General features: G+C 47.4%; 2 protein-coding genes across 6 annotated transcripts in view; one reads left to right on the forward strand and one right to left on the reverse strand.

Moving 5' to 3' along the window:
- Wipf3 (WAS/WASL interacting protein family, member 3) overlaps nt 1-4,524 on the forward strand; it is a 72,970-nt gene extending 68,446 nt beyond the window's left edge. For both annotated transcript variants that reach the window (NM_001398730.1, NM_147211.3), the window contains 1 exon segment: nt 1,683-4,524. In NM_001398730.1, the coding sequence (NP_001385659.1) occupies nt 1,683-1,706 (24 nt within the window). In that variant the 3' untranslated portion in view covers nt 1,707-4,524.
- A 2,176-nt stretch (nt 4,525-6,700) lies between these two features.
- Scrn1 (secernin 1) overlaps nt 6,701-21,975 on the reverse strand; it is a 63,380-nt gene continuing 48,105 nt past the window's right edge. For 2 of the 4 annotated variants that reach the window (XM_087659030.1, XM_087659029.1), the window contains 3 exons: nt 20,259-20,424; nt 13,211-13,391; nt 6,701-10,258 (listed from right to left, as the gene is read on the reverse strand). In XM_087659030.1, coding sequence (XP_087515156.1) covers nt 10,100-10,258; nt 13,211-13,391; nt 20,259-20,424 — 506 coding nt within the window. In that variant the 3' untranslated portion in view covers nt 6,701-10,099. 4 annotated transcript variants of the gene reach the window in all.

Consider the following 21,975-nt stretch of genomic DNA (forward strand, 5'->3'; position numbering starts at 1 on the left):
GAGCAAAAAGAATAGCCTGTCACGTGCACAGCATCCTCAGTGGGCCTAGCCACAGTCTTCTAGTAAGGAGGTGAGTCACGAGTGTCTGCAGCATTCAGAAGAAAGGAAAAATGCCCACCGAGAGACTCTACCCGTCCTTCAAAGGTGAGAGAGAGAAGCCACACACAGGCGTGCTTTAGACCTGCCTGGCTGCCTCTGGTCTCAGGACTCCGGTCCCTTCCTGAGTCACTTTCCTTTGATAAATGACAAAAACCAAATAATGGCCTAGTTTAGATTTTTGACTCTAGAAAATTATCGCTGATTTTTACTTTCTTCAGAGTGTATCTCTGGGATTTTTTTTTTGTTTTGTTTTGTTTTTCCAAAATGAATGTTTTAAATTTACTTTTATTCTATGTGTATGGGTGTTTTTTCCTGTATGTGTGTCTGTGTACCACATGTGTGCAGTGCCCATAGAAGCCAGAGAGGGTGCCAGATCCCCTGGACCTGGAGTTATAGATACAGTTATGGTTGTGAGCTGCTAGGTGGGTGCTGTGAACTGAGCCTGGGTCCTCTGGAAGAATAGTCAGGGCTCTTAACCTCTAAGCCATCTCTCCAGTTCTATATTTTCTACAATGAATAGATAGTATTTTATGATCAGAAAACTGAAAGACTCACCATGGTCCTAGTGCCTACATTTACAAAGCGTTTCCCAGTTTTCAGTTGGGTTGTATGGGTTCTCGCATTTGACCGTTCACAGTAGCCAGACGATCGAGCTGAAACAAGAAGCTCGTCTGTTTCCACAAAGGAGAGTTTGTTGCAGAAGGTCAAGGAGTTACCCAGGGTGCCTTTCTGACTTCTGTCTGGAGTTCCCACTGCTGCTCTAATCTGCTAGAATCCCGGGCAGCAAGGTTCATCCTCCCCACCCCTGCGGCAAGCCTTCAGCAAGGCCCTTGGGCAGGTCCTAGTCCCGGCCTCAGGACAAGCATGTGTCAAAAGCATCCCCCAAGGATGGTTTTCATCTCTCTGGACCTAGATTCGTCAGGCTTCTAGCTCAGGGCTCCCAGCCATGGATTGGCCACGATGTCTGTAAAGAAGACCCCGGTTCAGTCAAGGAGAGGTTGTAATGTTGTCTTTAAGCATCCCAAAGTCAAGTTATTTTATGTCTCATTGGGAATCGTCTAATTGATTTGCACCACATGAGGGCACAAAGCAGCATACAGGAGAACCACTGGGCCCGAGACAGTAGACAGAGCCAGGGAGTGCTATGGATATGGGTACAGTGGCCCAGGGCTGGAACTCTGAGGACTTTGGTCCCCTTCCCTCCTTTCTGTTGCCTTCATATGGCTTCTCCAACACACGGTTTGCTTTTCCTGAGCTCTGTACCTAGTGAATTGCATATGCTTCCTTCCGTAAATGTTTATAAGACCCTATCAGGTATCCACATACCATCAACCTCAGGTCCCCTTTGCCCCTTCCCATTCTCAATTTCTGGGGGGAAAGCCAAAGACAAACAAACAAACAAACAAACAAACAAAAAAAGCCAGCTCCTTGTATGTGATGGAGTCATCTCGCCTAGAGGGAAAATCTGAAAGTTTGAGATCCTAGCCAAGGGATCTTCTGTAGGCAATGTGTCTTCATGAGAATAGTTTTGCAGTAATATTCTGTCATGTTTCTGCAGTTAACATTCTGTGATGTTTCTGCAGTTATCTCTAAAGGCACTCCGGTGAGAAGATGGTGACGTCAAGGTCCTGGGGTTCTGGACTAGACACCAGGACAACTCCTTGAGACTCTACTGTACTCAAGATCTACTCCTTTGAATGCAGGCACCGAACTGAGCATTTATTTTTTTTGTAAATAATGATTTGCATGAAGCCCTTAGGCACCATGTTAGTCAACTTTCATTTGAGTAACATTTTAATATTTTTAAAACAAGCACCCTGACATTTGTCCGTCTTGTACAGATGGCTCCCGATCCCGCCCTGTGGTGTCCACTGTGACTAGAACATATGCTTGCAGGCTGGTCCTTCGAGGATTCTGAAACCTTTTCCAGAGCATCCTTAGTTTTCGAGTAGTCCAAAAGTCATAACTATCCACAACAGCTTCTTATTGGCATGACTCTCATCACTCCAACCGCAAAATCAAACCAAATAATGCCTTATAAACCACGCAGCTCAGAGGAAGCAGTGTGTCGCCAGGTCCTGGTGTTGCCACTCAGCTTCCAGTGAGCGAGAAGCCATGTCTCGCTTCCTTTTAGCAGTACAGGGACGTCATTTTGCTGCCTAATGTGTGTATATATATATATATTTATATCCCAAGGTAAAGGCTAGAGTGGGCGTGGCCCCTCCCATGCCTTCCGCAGGGCCCCTTTTGTAACTGAATTCTTTTACAGGTAGCCAATGCTCTTACTGTTTACAGCATCCCCAGCGCCCAGTCTTTACCGCTTTCCTTCAACACCTCCAAGTTCCCAGCTCCATGCTGGTAGCCAGGGTAAAGTCAGCTTTATGAGATTTTGATATCCTCCCATCCCTGTAGACTACGGTTGTATATAGCTCATGATTATGATAAGTTTATTTTTACCTCAGAAGTCTCCCTCCCCAAACTCTACTCAGAGTGTAAGATTTACATGGAAAATACAACATATATTTAAAAAGAACAAGAATAAAAGGAGGCTGGAGAAATAGACCCACTGGTAACATGCCTGCTAAGGACATACACACAGAGCTGGATGTGGTAACACACACTTGTTATTCCATTACTGGGGGAGCAGAGGCAGGCAGATCCCTGTGACTCACTGGCCAGCCAAGCTATTCAAGGAGCCTCAGGTTCCAGAAAGTGGCATTGTCTCAAAATACAAGGTGGCAACTCCTGAGGCCACAACACCCAAAGTTGACCTCTGGCCTCTTACAGGTTCACGCATGACATGTGTGCACACATCCCACACAGGGACATACACACTCATACAGAAACACATACGAAAGAGCAGAGCAGCTCTTGGAGCATATCTCAAATATCCTGCCCCATTGGTAGGAGTCTCAGAATACCCATCAGCCCAAAGGACCTTCTCTCTGAGCTTCATCTGAGAGCGCAGATGGCTCTGTTGCCTGGTGGCGTGTGCCTGGGATGCCCAGCAGTAATAGGCAGCGAGTTCAGCTGTCCTGAATAGACAGAGGGCCACGCCAGGCTGGGGCTGCTCTCTGCACCCTTCTTTGAATCTCAAGGGAGAAAAGTATGCTTTTGCTTCTTGTCAGGCCCCAAATGCTCCCATCCACTGGAGAGGGGAGGCTGTAGCAGAGGAGGGGGAAATGGGAGGAAACAGTCCGATCCCTCACTGTATTCAGAATAGCTGCAGACAGAAGAGAGGGGAAATGAACAATGGTGTGCTTTGGAGCACTCCGACCACAAGAACATTAGCCCAGGCCGGGCCATCAGGGGCCAATGGATTAGGAGAGTGTTCAGCTGTGTGTCTGCACACACCTGACTATTGTTTGGAGCAAATGTCCTGCATTAGTGTCATGCTTTCTCCTGCCAGATAGGAGAAACTGAGCCAGGGTCAAGTTTCCAAAATCTCTGGGGCAGTGACTCAAGCCGTAGTTACAGCCACATCAGCAGACATGACGGTTCTACGTTGCTGGTTTGTTACGGTGGCTCTGGAAGTGTGCAGAAAGGTCAGAAGCCACACTACTCTTCTCCTAGCCATGCAGAGTAATAATCATTAAAAAGCTTTCATAACTACGATGAGGGCCATCAGGAAGGCAGTCCTGCCTTTGGAATCAGTGAATTGTTCACATACGGTGTATGTTCACCATGTATTCACATGGTGTATGTTCTATACTGCTGGCACAGGAATTTAAACTATTCAAGAGTGGGGGAGATGTCTCTGTCTGTAGACATCCTGCTGCCCAAGCATGAGGACCGGAATTCATATCCCCAGGACCTATATAAAAGTCAGGCATGGGGGAAGCATGTCTGTAATCCTAGAAGTTGGGTAGAGGCATCTGACCCCAGGAAGGTCGGTGGCCAGCCAACCTAGCAAAATTTGCAAGTTGCAAGCTGCAGGTTTAGTGAGAATAAGATAGAGATAGACCAAAAAAAGATACCTGTAGATGGCCTTTGGGCCTTCACATGCATGTGCACACATGTGCCCTTGTTCATATGCACACACACACACACACACACACACACCCGTATATATAATACATAAATATTTTTTACAAACTTATTTAAGGGCATAAGGAAGGAACAAGCAGAAACCAAAAAATAGCAAGCAAGGAGCATTCTCAGGGATCTGGCCTAGCAGCTCTCCTCAAGACCTGTCACGGAGCCTACCACCTCCAAGTTCAAGTGGGTACGTTCGGTTCCCACCAGCAGTGTACAGGTTAGGCCTTTGACTGTGAACTCACGCATGGAGTTGTCCCTGCTATCCTTGCCCACCCCCACATTGCAGACTGTGACCCTGCCCCATGTCTCTGCCTGTATTTTATATTTATTGGTGTCTCCTGCTGCAGATTCATTCCTTTGTACCTAATAAACTTTAATAAGTGAGAACGTGTGTGGCTGTTTCCCTGTGAAGACGCATCTGTGATTCCCCAGTATTGATCTAAGCCTTTTTGATTGGCATGTGATGAATACACACGTTTCTGGGATACAGTGTGAGGGTGTGGTGTGGGAATGCAATGGGTCAGACTTAAGTACTGAGACACGTTTGTAAGGATCAAGAGGGCTAAACATAGAACGGTGATTTCTGGAATACCCGGAATAGCACCTTTTAAAATACACTTATTTTCACTTGTGCGTATGAAATGTATTTATTTTTATTTATGTGTATATGTGTATGTGCCATGTGTGCAGGTGCCCATAGAGGCTAGAGGAGGGTGTCAGATCCCCTGGAGCTAGAGTGACAGGTGGTTGTGAGCCTCCCAGCACCAGTGTCAGGAACTGAGCTTGAGTCCTCTGTCCTAGTCTGTCCTGTCCCAGAGCACTGTGTCCACTTTGCCAATGAAGAGAGGCCTTCCCTCAACATCGGAATTCTGTTTTGACATCGGTCTTTGTAAATGGCTGGAACTAAAACATGGCGCTGTGTCTCCTGGCCTGCATTTGCTTACCGTCCTTGGCTCACCACCGAGTACCCCAGGCACCAAGCTCAGCCTGGCTTTCCCTCCAGGTCCAGGACCAAGTCTCCCATCTTCGTTGATGATATGAAATTTGTCCCCAAAGCATTAAAAAGTCAGCACTGTGACATCCCTCTAGCACTGTATGAAAATCTGTTGTTGTTGTTGTTGTTGTTGTTTGTTGTTTGGAACACCAAAAATGCCCAGGGAGTGCCTTCCATACACATTTTTTTTTCTTTTTTTCAGAGCTGGGGACCGAACCCAGGGCCTTGCGCTTACTAGGCAAGCGCTCTACCACTGAGCTAAAGCCCCAACCCCACACATTTTTGAAATTGAAAACAACACACTTACCAGTTTTATTACTATAGTATGGGTCATGAATGTTGCTTATAAATTCTGCCAATGTATTGGAATGATAAAAGTTTATTTTTTAACTGTTTTGCAGTCCTAAGGGATTGAATACAGGACCTTATATAATAGGCAAGATCTCTGCCACCAAGGAAAGCCCGACCTAAAACCCTCAGTCTCTTCCCTGCGGCTCAGCAAGTCCTCTGAGAGCCACCTCTGCCAAGCAGGGTCCTCCTCTCCCCTCCACAGCTGTGTTTCTAGTGGACACTGAAGCCGGGAAAAAGGGAGACGAAGTCCGTCTGCTGGGGGAGCTGACTGAGACCAGAGTTGAAAGGCAAACCAGGGTAGGAATCTCTTGAGTTTGGGGGATTAAATTACTTAGGTGTGTCTCAGGTTCCTCATCAGCCAAGTCTGGGGATAAATGCATAGCTAAGATGTAAAGTGATGAAGACGTTTGGGTCCAGAGCTAAGTAAGGGCACACTTCACACTCTGGAAAGCAAACAGGCTGTGTATTTGATCCCTCTAAATACATCATGCAAACAGAGTGATGTGTGTGTGTGTGTGTGTGTGTGTGTGTGTGTGTGTGTGTGTGTTTATGACATTCCTTTTGTCCAACCCAATGTTCATACATACTGCATGCAGCATGTGTCAGAATTGCCTTATTTTAAAGGTGACTACTACTCCATGGCCTAGATTTACCACATTATGTATCCATCCTTTCTTCCATTTATCTATAGGTAAGTAATTAAATAAGCTAGGAAGCCTTGATTTCAATTCCTTTGGTACATACTAGGTATCTGGGTCATTTTGGCAGTTTATGGGAAATCTCCATCGTTCACAGTGAACAATCACCTTCATTTCTGCCAGCAATTCACAATGTTTCCAGGTCCCCACCCTGTGGCTGCTCTCCTCACAGCTGCTGCTCTGACAGAGCTGAGTGGCGTGTGGTTATAGTTTGGGGTGTTGTCGTTGCAGACAGGGTTTCTCTGGGTAGCCCTGGCTGTCTCGGGATTCTTGTTGTAGACCAGGCTGCCCTGGAACTCAGAGATCTACCTGCTTCTCTGCCTCCCAAGTACTGGGATTAGAACGGTGCCCCACCATAACCAGCTGGAGTTCATTTTTTAAACAGTGAATCTGTCTTTGTAGAGAGACATGGTGCAGGGCCCTGATGAGGTTGATTGAGTTTTCAAAAGATTCCAATCAGAAAAATCACAGTCCTCTCATACGTGTGTTCATGAAGCACAAGCAAGAGGAGGCTCCTGGGTATTGACTTCAATGCTTTTATTGTACACTTGGTGCATTTAAAGACACTCTGAGGGCAAGCACTGGATAGAGACATCGTTTGATTTGAAGGTATTTGTACAAAAGGCTGTTAAGACCACATAGTCAGTCTCCCCCACCCCCAGGAACAAAGGCTTTCTGTTACACTGCTCCAGCTATGGCGATTCGGTTCTCACAACATGGTTAGAGACAGAACTTATTGATTCCTGCAAGAATTCTCTGCATGACAGTTCAAGATGGTTGGCAGCAGCCCAATAAAACACATTTGACACATACCACAGGACAGGAGTTGGGGCTCGGTGCCGTGTGGAATGAAACACTACGGCTGCAGGAGGCACAGGAGAGCTGGGATGCTCGACCCACACCTGCCACACCTCTCCCTCCATGGTGTGTTTTCTCCCAAAGCTGAGCTCTCAATTGAAGATGGTTGCAATACAAGAATGCAGCCAATAATTTGAAGGCATGCAGGCCTGGCTGCCCTGAGGACCTTCCAGAGTGGCATCACCTGTATCAATGTGAGGTGACAGTGCTTTGTGGTGACTATTATTTTTATAGCTACTGACTCACCGGAGAGTAAGGGAACTTTGCCACAGAGCTCTAGTAGGCATACACCTGCTTCATTAGCTTGTGAGGCGGACTCTTACAAACACTGAATCTTGTGTTGGGCTAAGTCTCCACAGCGTTTATCAGATGCGTTTATCCTACCACAGCTTCCAGACACTCCCAAGAATGATAACATACTACTTCCGCTTTACTATCTTATGCAACTCAAGTGTCTGCCCCCAGCTACGCTGCCACTTTCACTTATGTAAATCCCATCTACACAACACTAGCTAGCTTATGTTAGAGTCTATGGGGTAGGGGGGGCAGGTGGGCAGGTGGGCAGGTGGGCAGGTGGGCAGGTGGGCAGGTGGGCAGGTGGGCAGGTGGGCAGGCAGCCTGTCCTCAATGATCATGACTTATTTCTGCCCAAAGTGTGCTCGGGATCCCCCGCCCTCAGGCTTAATAGATATAGGGTGGTCTTCTGGGAAGTTATTTACAGAGCAATCTTCGACATTCTTGAATACCCATTTTCTACATGTTGTTCATAAAATTGACCCCTGATTGAGACATTACCCCTGTAAGAATGTTTCTTCAACAAGAAATCTGTTAGCTGCGTTTTAAAACAAATATTCTCCTATGTCTGCTTGTTCAAAATCCAGTATCATTTCTGTTGTTAATTTTGATAAACTCACTAAAGTACGTGCAGGCACCTCGCCAGATTCTCTTCTCTTGTCTGTTCCCATCCATTCCCAGAAAGCAAAGCTTTCATATCTCATCTCTTATCCATTGCCTGAGGAGAAAACCTTTTAATGTGCCAGGTGGCCCACAGAGGGCTACTGCGCCCTCTGGTGGTACAATGACAGCATAGGTTGAGCTGTACAATGCTCCATAGAACTGGTCTTTGTCTGATGCTGGACTAAAGTCAATTATAAAGACAGCCCCTGTGTTTTCAGTGCTCACCTGAGTAATGACATCAAGTTGTCACAGCCATCTGTGACCTTGGCCAAAGTAATGAGAGAAGGTGTCTGTGGCGTTTGCTATCACTAGACTTCTGATCAAACCCTGAATCACCTGGCTTGCCCCAGGCAGGTCAGATCTGCTGAGCTGGCCTCAGAGGCAGTGGGGAGACCACACAGGGAAACCACAGGACGGCCTTCTGCATCACCTTCCTTAAATAGCTCAGCAGGTGAGGTTGGACAGGCAACCGCTTCCTCCTCAAACCTCACCCTCTTCCCCTTTGCACCTACAGGGCACTTTCAGCTTAGCTGCTCTGCCTGAGACCCTCTAGTCATCAGCAAGAGACGCCACGTTAACGTGAATTTGTCCCACCTCTCATGCTTTGCCATTTGCTTATGTGTGGAACCCACAAAATGGTTCAGAGAAGGGCTCACAGCACACCTCCCCAACCCCTCTCAAACAAGGGTTGGAAGAGAAGCAAGATTTGTCCCAATAAAACCTGTAGCCAGCATCACACTGTGAAATGAGGGCTCAGTTCCCTGCCAGTTCTCACAGCCCAGGACACTGCAGCCAAGAAGGCAATGAGGCCATGCCTGAGATCACTGATAGTTTCTCTTTGCTCAGCCCTGACAAGAATGAGGACCTATAATTAGGCCCCCACAACACACACTCACTAGCTGCTCCTCTAATCTATACCTCTGCCAGTCATCTTTACACCCCTGGCTCCTTCAGTCATGGACAGTGGCAATGCATAGGCACCTGTACCTCTCTCCCATTCTAGACATTGTCCAAAGGCATCTGTCAGGCAGCGGGGCGTGAGAACAAATAGAGGAGATCCTGGAGGTCAGGTGCCCAGCACACAGATTTGTGGGACCTAGTTAACTAGGCAGTGGGTGGGTTAACTGTTCAGTGGATAAATGTCTCACTGCCTCTGGCCTCGGCCCACCCTGTCTTCCTCACACACTCCTGTGGCGTCAAATCCTTTGTGCAAACACACCGATGCTGGAAACAAATTAGGTTAATTTTGGGCTCTGCTGAGACCATGGCTGCTCAGATCCCAGGCCCAGTAGCGCTCAGCAGACAAGATCGACCCTTTCCTTTCCCTCATTGGCCGAGATTTGCAGCTGGGTGTGGCTGCTCTGCCAGGGCCACTTAATGAATCGCATACAAGTTGCTGGCCATCAAATCCCAGTTAATGTCCTCAGGTGGGTGCAGTGCTGGATGGGGAGGTGCGGCTAATGTGGATACCCAGCTCTCCTGCAGGTGGAAGCAGGTCTGGTCCACTGCACATGATCACAGCTCACAGAACAAAGGTCTTTCAAAAGTCACATAGACTGGAGCAGAGCTGGGACTGTACCCATGGGTCCTCTGCTCCTTCCCGTTGGCTTTGTTTCCCAGGACATGCTTGTGGGGACTGTGAGCTACACACAGGCCTGTGCTCAGTGGAGGGAAGCTGAGGGGACCCTTCCCCCATCTGCACACACAAGAGCCTTTGGTATGAACAAAAGCCTTTTGCTAACCTTAAAGAAACCACTATCTAGAGAGGGGCCAGGCCCTTCACAGCTCTTGTCTTTCCCACCAGTGTGTCCCCACAGCCCTGTCCAAGGCGGAGGGAACCCTAGTTCCTCCTAAGAAGCTAAGGTGTCCATTGTCACTGAAATACAAGAACATCTTCAAGCCCATAGCTTATCACACAATGGAGCAAGAGGCAAGTGGGATCGCGTTACATAGCAAAGGGGAGGGGGTTGCTAAGCTGAACAGAGGGAACATTTAGACACAAGGAGGCCACATGGTAACTCTCGTTTTACTCAAACAGAAGAGTGTTTATCTGCTGGTAATTTAGTCGGGTGGGAAGTTTTAAGTAAGGGCGAGGGTGCTTACATCACTTAAAGAATTTCATCTCGGTGTCCACACAGTCATAGAAAAGGTCCCCCACCTCAGCAGGGTCTGGGGGTTCAGGGCTGCTCAGAATCTCTTCCATGGCCTCCAAGCCTTGCTTCTCCAACTCCAGCATGGTCTTCCTCAGTGTGCGGCCTTGCTCCTGAGGGAAGAACACAGCCATGCAGAACAGAGTGCGTCATGGCAGTAGATACTGACAGCCCAGGGTCCAGCTGGCTTCCTGCCCTCGCTCCCATTCCCCCATCTACTGATCCAAACCACCACCACCACGGGGACTCCTTTAGAATATGGTTACGTCACTGGCCTACTCGGAACACTTGCACGGCCACCAGCTGTCCGAATTTGGAATAAATCCTGACTAATGAGTGTTTGTCAAAATGCACTGGTCTCTTCCTTGTGTATCCATCCCCTTCGGCCATATCTGTGGCTATACTCCATGATATTCTCTGCCCATCACTCAGGTGACTCTGTCCCCTGGAGGCTCTTCCCTCCCTCAGCACCATGTCAACCTGTGCCCATCTTCAGAGCTCTGCGAGAGACCTTTCCTCCAGAACGTAATAGCTTCTTCTTGCCATAACCACCATCATCATGCTGTTCTAACTGGTCAACATGGCTGTATTTCCCATCACACCATGACCTCCTGGAGAGGAAGAGCTAGGCTTGTGTCAGCCTTCCAATGACTGGAGCACAGTAGGCGTCCTCAAAAAGGTAGTCTATTGAAGGGATAAATGGCTCAATTCATAAATAAACGCCACATATATCCCCTGGTCACTCTTTTTCTGTGATGGTGGTTTACAGGGGGTCAAGGCTGCATCTCAAGCTGGCAGCCAAACTTGGTAATATCTAAGAGTCTCCCGTGGGATGCTGGCTTAGGCAGCATGGAAGCCGGAGGACAGAGGGGGTCATGGAGAGTGGCTGAGGCTTAGCGCTGTGAAAGGACATTGGTGACCGTTCAACCTCAGTTGCAGTGGAGAGTGGAGACTGGAGACACTGGGATCAGTGTGTAGCCACCAACGACAGCAGCGGATGCAGAATGGAGTTGGTCTGAGCCTGTGACAAGCTGGGTGTGTTAAAGAGGGGAGAGCCTGAGAAATGGAGTTGCCCATCTCTTTGGAGTTCAGAAAATTGTGGGTTCCAGATGCCACACCGAGTTTGATTTACACAGCTGGATGTCAATGTTGCTTCGATTTGATTGTAACTATACCCTGGTTCTTCACTTTTTAAATATAAGACATAACTTAGTCTTCATTTTATGGACCCTAAGTTAAGAAATGCAGAATTTTTAAAGAGAACTTGTACTTTTAAAGTATTGAAAAAATTCTGAATCAGGGTCTCTCTAGTCCTAGTCTTAGCTGTCTTGGAACTTGCTAGGTAGAGAAGGCTGGCCTTTAACTAGGAGACCCACCTGCCTCTGTCTTCTGAGTGCTGGAATTTGAAGGTGTGCACCACCACATTTGGCTAAAGTATTGAAATTTATAAAGACTTAGTATTTGTGAAGGTGAACTGTGTTTCATACCGTGACATTTACATGAAATCTTAAGACTCAGCCAACCCGGAAGGTGGGAAGTCTGTGGGGGATTCTCTTGATTAACAGTTGACCTTGGAAGGCCTAACTTACTATGAACGAGTCCACACCACCTTGGGCAAATGGTCATAGAATATGGAGGAAGCATGAGGCGCAAGCCAGTTAGCACCATTCCTTCATGGCCTCTGCTCCAGTCTCTGCCTCCCAGCCCTTACTGTGCACTCCTGCCTGGCTTCCTTCAGTGATGGATTGTGACCCAAATAAAAGCTTTCCTCTAAAGCTATTTCTGATCATGGTATCTTCCACAGCAGCAGAAAACAAATCACAACGGTGTGGTTTAAGTGTGTACAGTGCACATGTACAAGTATACATACCTGTACATATGCATGTTATATGCACTCAAGCAGAGGCCAGAAGAGGATGTCAGGTGTCCTGCTCCACCTTATGACCTCAAATCATGGCCTCTCACTGAGTCTGGAGCTAAGCTGGTGACCAAGAAGCCCAAACAATCCTCTTTTCTCCAATCCCACAGCACTATCTGTGGCTCTGGCTACAGGCTCACACAGTTAGGACCAGCCTTTTATGTAGGGGCTGAGGATTCCAGTGTAGATCCCAGCCCATGCCGGCACAGCAAGCCTACCTAGCCATTCCTCTAGCCCAAGTCATTACCTTTTAAAATCCTTTTCAGATAACCACAGTGCTAAATGTAAAGAAATCAGGGCACAGAGACGGCTCAGCACTTAGGGGTACATAGTGCTCCTGCAGAAGACCTGAGTTCAAATCCCAACATTCATGTTGAGCTTCTTACAACTGTGGATAAGTACAAATCTTAAAGAGAAAATGAAGCGTGTGCACCAACTTATCTGGAGACAGTTCTTTCCCTCAGGACAGCTTAGGCCTGTGAAGAGTGATGATGCAAGTGGGGGAACACCTGACAGCCACATTCTGTGAAGATTCACCACTAATGGCTCCTGTGGGCATTTACTGGGTGCTAGGGGACACTAAGGGTTTTTCTTCATTGAGCTGATGTCTCATAACTTTATTAACCAAAGCTTTTCAGGTACAACAGTTGTACTCTGTGAGATTGTTTTAAAAAGAAAAACATACTGGAAATTGAAAATCTTGTTATTGGATCATGATAGAATACCCGTGGCATAGAAGCTACTTTTTAAACACATTTGAGAGCAGAGCTGTTTTGCCCACTCAGACAATGAGACTCCAAAGTTCACACCACTTTGGAGCAGTTACTGTTTAGTATGACTGATTCCACACAGTACAGATTTTTCACCTCCAAGGGTACACAAAGATTTTAGATTGTGTGTCTCTGGCGCTCGGAGATTAGCAGCAGACAAGAAAGAGATTGTCAGCCCTCTGCATTCAGAGTAACAGTGAAAGCAGAGGCTTTGTTTTCTTTGGTTTCAGAGGGGTTGGTAGGAAAGTTAACATCTACATTATCTTTCTGAAAGAGACCAGTCAGGCTAGAGAGGAGAGAGGTGCGTGTGCCAGTCACCTCGCTGTCTCCTTTCTCACTGACCTCCACCATCCTCCCTCGACCTCCTTCGGGCTCACCTGGTCGCTCTCGATGACAGCACGTGCCCACTCATGTGCCTTGTACAGCTCGTGCCGCCGGTCTGGCTTCTCCTGGAACCGAGGTTCCTTTTTGGCTGGGTCATCGTCCCCAAAACAGGGCGACTGTGCTTTGGGGACAAGTTTTACATCATCAACAAAGATGAAAGGCTTGAATATGGACCTAGAGAGAAAAGAGAACTGTGTCAGGCAGACTGGGCTTGGTGTCTGGGGTATCTAGGGTTGAGCCTAGTAAGGCAGGTGAGTGCAGGCCAGGAGACACAGAGCTGCACGTCTAGTTACCATTTCAGTAACACTAACAACCGTTTACGAAGGCCGATGTTGAAACAGACTTTTGCTGCTCTAGGAAGGCAATCGGAGAAGCCTCTTTTTGTTGGCAAAGAGGGGCAGGTAGACATAGTGTTCCAGGACAGGGCAGAATAAGCCATGCATTTGAGTCAAAAAGAGGGCTACCCATTTCTCTCCTGGGAAGACAGTGGTTTTTGCTATTGATCTTAAGGGTCTATCTTCTTGAAAACTCTTTGAAGTATCTCAGACTAAGATAACATCAGCTAAGCTCAGAGGCCTCTGAGGGGACATGACCGGACCACAGAAGCCTGTTTATCTAAGAGCTCATGCTGAACCGAGCAGGCGGTTGATGCCTCCTCCTCTGTCTGACGCCCACTCTCCTGGCGGAATGAGTACATATCTTAGAGGAAGTGCTGAGTGCAGACTCCTGCAGTGCAACACATGTCAGACTAGGCTGTCCCCAGGGGCTCTTGTTCCTCATTCCCCAGCCATGACTAAAGGAAATCCCAGAAGAGAGGAAGCTACCTGTGGACAGAAGGAACACACTTCCGCTTCCTGCAGCCTTTTGCAAATAGATCTTTGCTTTTCTCTGCTGCTGACTGCTGGGCCTGAAAGAGGAGTTGCTACAAAGCTGCAGTTGGCTACACCAACTTCGATTGCCTCCCAAGGGGAAAGAGAAGAAGATGAAGGAAGAAGTGTGTGCGGGACACCATAGGCAACAGATTGCTGTCTTCGGGTTCCATTCAGCTGTCATCGTGGTAAGCCCTGCCCTGTCCCACAGGGCCAGCAGCACTTAGATGACTGTAGTCAGTGCATATGCTACAGCAGCCCTCTCTGGCTGGCACAGGGACCATTCTGCACACACCATCCAAACACTCACCCAGGTCAGTACCGAGCAGAGCCAGTGACAGACAGTCTGGATGATGAGACCTTGCAGCAGGGAGCCACAGTCTCCTAGAACTGCTGAGGGGCTGAGTGAAGGCCCCTTGAAAAGACTTCCCCCGTTCTCACCAACCCCAGGACACAGTGTGTTCATCTGTCACCTGCTACCTCCTCGGTCCACCAAAAACTCAAAAGGGAGGAGAGATTGATTGGCTGAGAGCCCTGCCCTGCATACTGTGCTCTGACACACTGATCACTGGGGAGGACCCTGCCAAGGACCAAGCTGGTCATCCCAGCAGCTCTAAACCGGATGAGAACAGGAGGGGCAAGCAACTGGACAGAGGCTGGGAATGGCAGTATATACCCTCCCAGCATCGATGGGAGGCCAGTGGTTTTGCTCTGCTTCTCAAATGGCAGAAGTCATGGCTGCAGTCTCTCCCAGTCCCTGAACCTGTTCTGCTACCTTGGTGCCTTTCCATGTCTATTTCTATGAGAATTGCAAACTTGTGGGTTCCAACTTCAGTAAGTTCATGCCACCCAGTCCTGACCTTCTGTATCTTATATACAGGGGAATGGAGTAACACGTCAGAGCTCAGTATAATGTCAGTCTCCCTCACTACCTACTGCATGTGAAGTTCTCTAATGGTGATGTAAGGTGCCAGGTAGCTTTTCCAAGGCAAAGGGCAACATCTGTTCAGTCTTCTCAACTACCCTTTCTATTGGGAAGAACAACAGTATCAACCAACCAGACCCCACACCCACAGAGCTCCCAGGGACTAAACCACTAACCAAAGAGTACACATTGAGGGACCCATGGCTCCAGCCACATATGTAGCAGAGGATGGCCTTGTTGGGCAACAATGGGAGGGAGGTCCTTGGTCCTGTGATGGCTTGATGTCCCTGTATAGGGGAATGCCAGGGCAGGGAGGCAGGAGGGAGTAGGTGGGGGAGTGCCCTCATGGAGGTAGGAGGGGATATGGGATCGGGGTCTCTAGAAGGGAAACTGGGAAAGGGGATAACATTTGAAATATAAAGAAAATATCCAATAAAAAAAGAAAATTAAACACTAAATTTGAGCAAGTACTCATCATATTTGATACAGTCAAAGCTTCCCGGGTTCCTTTTATGGTCTGTAAAAAAAAATTAGCGTCCTCAACTGCTAAAAAATCTGAGACATCAATTTGTAGCCGAGGGTAAACCTGAGGCTATATAAGTTACATAAATAATAAAATATATGATGATAGTTATTATAAATGGTAAGAATTGTTGCTAATAAATTGAAACTAAATGATTGTTTGAGTGATGACTGAAGAAATACTTGTCGAATATGTGGATCATCTGTACCTCTGGCCTACGTCCTACAAAGGAAATGTGGGATCCTTAGCAGCTTGCAAACAGTCTAACGTTTTTGCCAATCTTTACTGCAAAGCACATCTGTAATTCTAAATAGAATCACACCCAAGCATCTTTCCATAACAGAATCTCAGATAGCAACTTCTTCAATGTACTTCTGTGAGTGTTCATGTCTACAGACAAGAAATGACTTGACCAAGGCCACACATCTAGGTGGTGTCAAAGCTGAAACTGCCTCTCTGAGTCATGGCCATTCCTTCCAGACACTGTTCCAGGCCACATTGCTCCAGTGTTCCTGAGGGTCACACTGCTCCAGGTAGGAGGGAATGATCCCATTTCACACATGAGATGACTGAGGCTCACAGAGGCCAGTGCTTTGTCCAAAGTTAGATTTCAACTAAGTGGTTAAATTCATGTCTTCTAAGTAAATATGAAGTCAGCTTCCCCTACTGATATATATATATATATCTATATATATATATATATATATTATATATATCTGTCCAAAGAACAGTCTGACCTCAAACACCCTTCTGTTCTTGCTGAAGATAAGACACTCCCCAAGCAGCCGCACTGGGAGGATCTTGTGACCAAAATCTCTGAGGGACAGGAGACACAGAAAGGAACAATGCAAAGGCTGTAGCTCAGATGAATCTTTTCAGCCACGAACCCATGAGGGAGGGGGGTAAGGGGGCGCTAGCCTAGAATAACTAGCTTCTCCAAAAATGTAGGCGTCTTTCTGAATGGCTCATCTGTGGTCGTATGGCAACATCACTCTAATGTTACATTCAACGATGAGCAGAATCACTCAGTGAAGGAGCTTATGTCACACGGGAGCACTGAGAAAGTGCTACACAAGGAGCACTGGGAAAGATCACTAGGAAAAGCACTGGAAAGGAGCATCGTACAGGAGCACCAGGAAGGAACATTGTGTAGAAGCACAGAGAAAGAGCACTATTCAGAAGCACTAGGAAAAAGCACCATACAGGAGCACTAGAAAGGAACATCGTACAGGAGGAGCACTGGGAAAGAACAGTATTCAGGAGTACCAGGAAGGAGCACTGAATAGGAGCACTGGGAAGGAGAGCTGCACTTGTGGGGCACAGAATGACCCTGCAGCCAGTAGTCTAGAGCCAGAAGCTTGGAGGCATTTTGGAAGGTCAGAGGTGGGAGAGGGAAAGAAGAGGGGACTGGTATAGGAGGGACAAAGAATGAAACTGACAGGGTGTGGGTGCCATTTGATCCAGTGGCCATGTATATCTATGCTGATGTGCCCTGTGCACTAAAGGCCTCTTGTACTGACTTCCTCTAGGAACAAATAGGTGCCCTGTGCAGCTGACAGATACCCAGGTGTACAATCGGAGCCAATCCACGAGGGGCGCTCTGTTCCTTCTGTCAGCATGATCTCTCAGGTTAAGGTGACTCTGTTCTCCCTGTCAGCTTCCTCATCCTGTAGCTTGAGTCCACGTAGGTTTGCCTACATGCTGTCCCAGTCTAACAACTATACCTCCCTCTGAGAAATGACCTCTGATTTCTGGTGTTTGCCCACCTCTGTGGTGTGAACCCTCTCTCTTTAGCCAATTTAGAACCCCACCAAGACGTCCTAGTGCATGGGCTGGCAGAGACGAGTGAGCACAAGTTCTCTGGCTGCCACACACTCCAAAACCTCTACACTTGACAGTCTGAAAGAACCAAGGTCCCTCTCTAAACAGCCTTTCCCTCCAAATCTGTCACATCAGGGGAGCATCAACAAGTACTATCTCAGGAAATGGCTCCTGCTGATCACAGCCTGTTCCCCAAAGCCATCCAGCACCACTTGATCAGTAGGAGAGTAGCCTGTTGACTCAGCAGAGGCGTAATGTGGTAAAATTTGTCTCTTCAGTAAACATGATTAAAAGGCCTTTCCCTCAAGCACTCAAACACATTTTCTTTCACTCTCAAATGTCCATGGTGCCTCGCACATGATGGGAGCGGGAACAGAGGGTGGAGGGCTGAAGGGAAGAGTCAGGTGTGAATTAGGCTTTCCAAGACCTATAAATGAATGTGTGGGACTTGCTAGAGAGGGACCTAAGCGTGCAGAGCCTGCCCATTGTTCCTATTATGGACTGGGAGGAGCAATTTATATATCGTGATCAGAGTCTACTGCTCAGAAATCAGCATCTCAAAACAGCTCTGCATTTCAATAGTAACGTAAGTCAGCTGAGATCGCTCTAATTTATTACCTGGAAAAAAAACCCAGGAGCAGGTAATTACACTGCCTGCTGACAAAAGACAGAATGTTCAGCATGCCCAATTACAGAGACGCACAGAATGAGAGCTAACTGCAGTTCTGAGCCACAGACAGCGACATGGCCCATTTTGCCGTGCAAGACAAAGCTGAACTGTCTTCTCAAAGGACTGTAATCTGCTATGAGGTCTTTCCAATTAATTTAACCATGAATACTTTTCTTATAAAACTACTTTCAAGTTTCCATTTAGTACCAGAAGGCAATTTCACAATTCATTTCTATAATTGGATTAAGCAGCCTGCTTCAACCTGAGCAATTGTATTCCTTTCTCTGGGTGTTCGGGTGAGAATAAGTCTCATATCCTAAGCCAAGTTAGCATGGGACCTCAAGACAGGACAATGGACCGTGGCAGTCAGACCCGTTACTTAGAAAAACTCTATTTTCCTTAAAAAAGTAATGTCTGTCCATGTTGGCAGAACACTTCAGACTGAAACAGAGCTCTCGCTGCTCCTAGGGGTCCACAGAGCCCTTGGGAGGCAAGTCTTAGCCTATAGGAGGGGGTCTAGATACAAAGAGGTATGAAAAACGGGATCTGCTAGGCCAAAACAAGGAGAAAGGTAGAGATAAAAATCAAGACTGAGCAGATGGCATGGGGGAGGATCACCGAGAGAGCATGCCAAGTGCAGAGTGAAAGACACCAGGAGGGACCAGCAGCAGGACCAAGAGCTTGGTGCATAGGAGGTCGGGGAGGGGCTGACAGAAAGCTGATCCCCAGCCTCATATACAGGAAGCTGCACACCCAGCCAGTTCCGGGGCTTCAGGCCTGTGCTGTGGGAGACTGATGAAGTGGAAAGGGAAGAGGAGGGTTAGGAAAGAAAAGAGGGAAGGGAAGACAAGGTGAGGGAAGGAGCAGGGCGAGAGGAGGAGGGAGAGAAAGGTAGGGAAGGGAAAAAGAGGGAAGGGAGGAAGAGAGGGAAGAGAGGGAGGGGAGGAAAGGGAGAAGAGGGGAGGGAAGGAAAGGCTATGCCTACTTAAATGTTGGTTTGGGTTTTGTGTCTACTGAATCCCATCTTTCCACAGTCACCTTGTGTGTCTAGGGCTTAGTTTCTTCCCCTGTGAGGTTCTGGCCCTCAGCGTCTCATCTACACCACCCTTTTCCACGAACACATGCCATCCCTAGTTACTCAGCAGGCACGAATGTTTGATATGTAGTAAGTGCCTGGCAATTTGCCATTCGGATATAAAAGAACTACTTCAACTGTGCACTGGCAGAAGTATCTAATGGTGTTGGTAATAGCTTAAAAATAAAGCTATGGTCGAAGCGGGGCTTCAGTCATCTGAAACAATCTCTAGGAAAGGAGGAAGGTGTAGCCGTTGCTCCATATTCCTGGCACTGTAGGAGGAAAACTTGTCAGCCACAAAAGGACTAGAAATTAATAGCAGTGAGTTCCTCGGGAGCAAATCTAACAGCTTAATAACCGACACTCAAACAATGCTCAGGGGTTTCCACTAACGAGACACCTGAAAACACTAGAGAGTCGCCTGGAGTTTTCCCAGGATGGCAGGTTCTGGGGTTCACCTCCCACATTCTGTTGGGGTAGGTTCAGGTCAAGGTGTCTGTATTTTTCAGACTGTCCTCATGTGCACAGGTTTAGAAACCTCTGGCTGGTTGGTTCTAAGTGACTGCATGCCTGAATGCTGCCAGGGAGAAGGGCCACTGTCTGCCTGGCACCAAAGGATGCTCCTTATAAATAATCTCCAAGCCTACTGTGAATTATTAGTTTGTCTCATTTCATCTTCTCAACAATACAAAGGCGGGGGCAGGGCTATCCCATCTTAGTGAGGCGAAGTGCTTGCAACTGCTAGGTGGTAGGGAGAGGATTCCAAACCTAGCTGTCCCTCCTAAAGGGTGTGCCCACAGTACTGAGCAGTACTGCCTCCCTGATGACGCGGGCAGAAAGCAGCCCCCAGACACAATGTCAGAAGAGTAGCAGGTGCTTCTGTCTGTATCAGCCCTGGACCTCACAAGAGTTACAAAGAGAACCCTTTGTAAACCGTGGGCATCCCTGTATCTGCTCCTTACTGCCTTCTGCGCATCCTTGCATCTCCGTCTATGACACACGCTTGGCCCGTGATCTATACTCAGCAGTAATAACTGTGTTCCATTACTGAACATTATGTGGTTTTAGCCCAGCACCCCAGGCTAAGGACTGAGAAATACCACTTAACTATCCAAGGGAAGGGCATGGTCAGGAGTATATGACATGTTTCGGACGAACCTGGAAGGATCTGGGGTCCCGGTGAAGTAGTGAATGCACGGTGAACTTCTGTTCTGAGGCAGGACAGACACTATACTGGCTGTGGTAAGGAAAGACTCAGAATCTATGCAAACGCCACTGGCTTTATCTCGTAAGATGTTAATCATCGTCTGCACCGTGATGCTTTCTGAGAGAGAGAGAGAGAGAGAGAGTAAATATAACCATGTAACTGTGAATATTACCAACCAAAACTGATTCACTGCTTGTCACTTTTTAACTAATAAATCCCCTGAAATCATACCTGAGAATATAACTTCTCAACTACTGAATGTAATTCCCAGTTGCTCTGGTGACTAGGTTTGGCCACGTGATAAACTCTGGCCAGTGGGAGATGAGCAGAAATGGTATATGCACATCTCTGGGCACATCCGTGTTCTGGTCTTCACTTTTTTCTTCTGCCTCCCTGCTGGCTGGGACAGGCCAACAAGTGGTCCACAAACTGCAGCCCAGAGCTGAGCAGACACTCCACAGAGCTGCCTCTCCACAGAGATGCTGATATGGGAAAGAAAGCGCTTCTGTTCCTTTAAGCCACTTCATTCAGATCTGTTTTTATAGCTTTACTTTTACCTCAGCTACTCCAATAACTGAACAGACACACACATGAAACTGCGTGAACCCTGTATGCGGCCCTCCACACCCTCAGCCTCGTGCCTGCTTGTCGTTCATGGGAAGTGTAGTGTCAGAAGAAGGACCACTCTGCTGTGTGAACGACACTCAGGCTTCAGGACTCCTCGTTGTATATTCAGATGAGTGGACTGTGTCTCTGATTGCATGCAATCCCACTCCGACAGGATCTCCTCTGGTTATGATTCTATAGAACAGTCTTTCAGCTGACTGCGATCATTCAAGCCTATAAGCCCTTCGTTTGGGAAGCTGAAACAGGGGGAACACTACAGTGTTAGTGCCAAACCAGCCTGAGCTACAAGGAAACCTTTCTCAAAAAACAAAATAAAGAAAACATGGTACTATGTGGAGAAGCAGTTGGCCAACTGCGGGTAGAGTCCAGGTTTCAGACTGGAACCTGCGATAAAGTCCCCAGAGTACCAAAACCAGGTATGCAAGCTCACAACCCCACTCTCGGTCTGTGTGCACGGAGATAGAAGCAAACAGGAAGAGGCCTCTTCGCTATGATGCACAGCCTCGCTGCAAATTCCTGTTTACATTTTACACAAAATACTAGCAAGGTTTTTTATTTCTTCACCTACCCCGTGTCCCAACTTCCTGTCTCCTGAGTTGCTATCATATTGAACCCATCTCTAACACGTTATCAATATCTCTGTCATCTGCGCTGTTTCTTCCCTTTGCTTAGCCCCCATCCCCCACCCTGCAGGTTCCCAGCCTGGACTGTGCAGGTGGTGCCCCCTGGAGTTATAATACTCCTCCATCCTCTGCTTCCGGCTAACCAGTGCGGATTTAGGGTTGGTGTTTGAGCGTCCCTCCTTTTGTTTTAGCTTAAAATTTTTGTAATTTTTTTCATGAAGCTCCCACTTAAAAATGAATACTTCTATACCTGTCTGTGTAACACGCTTTCATGTTGTTTGTTTGGATTTTTGTTGTTGTTTTATTTGCTTAGTTTTGCTATAGCTGAAAGTCTCAAAGCATTAGTCTTCATCAAAGATCAGAAAACGTTGTCTTAAAGAACCAGATAGAAGACATGTTAAGCCTTGGACGCTGTGTT

The sequence above is a fragment of the Rattus norvegicus genome, chromosome 4 (assembly GCF_021556685.1).
Source record: "Rattus norvegicus strain SHRSP/BbbUtx chromosome 4, alternate assembly SHRSP_T2T, whole genome shotgun sequence".
Classification (NCBI taxonomy): Eukaryota; Metazoa; Chordata; class Mammalia; order Rodentia; family Muridae; genus Rattus; species Rattus norvegicus.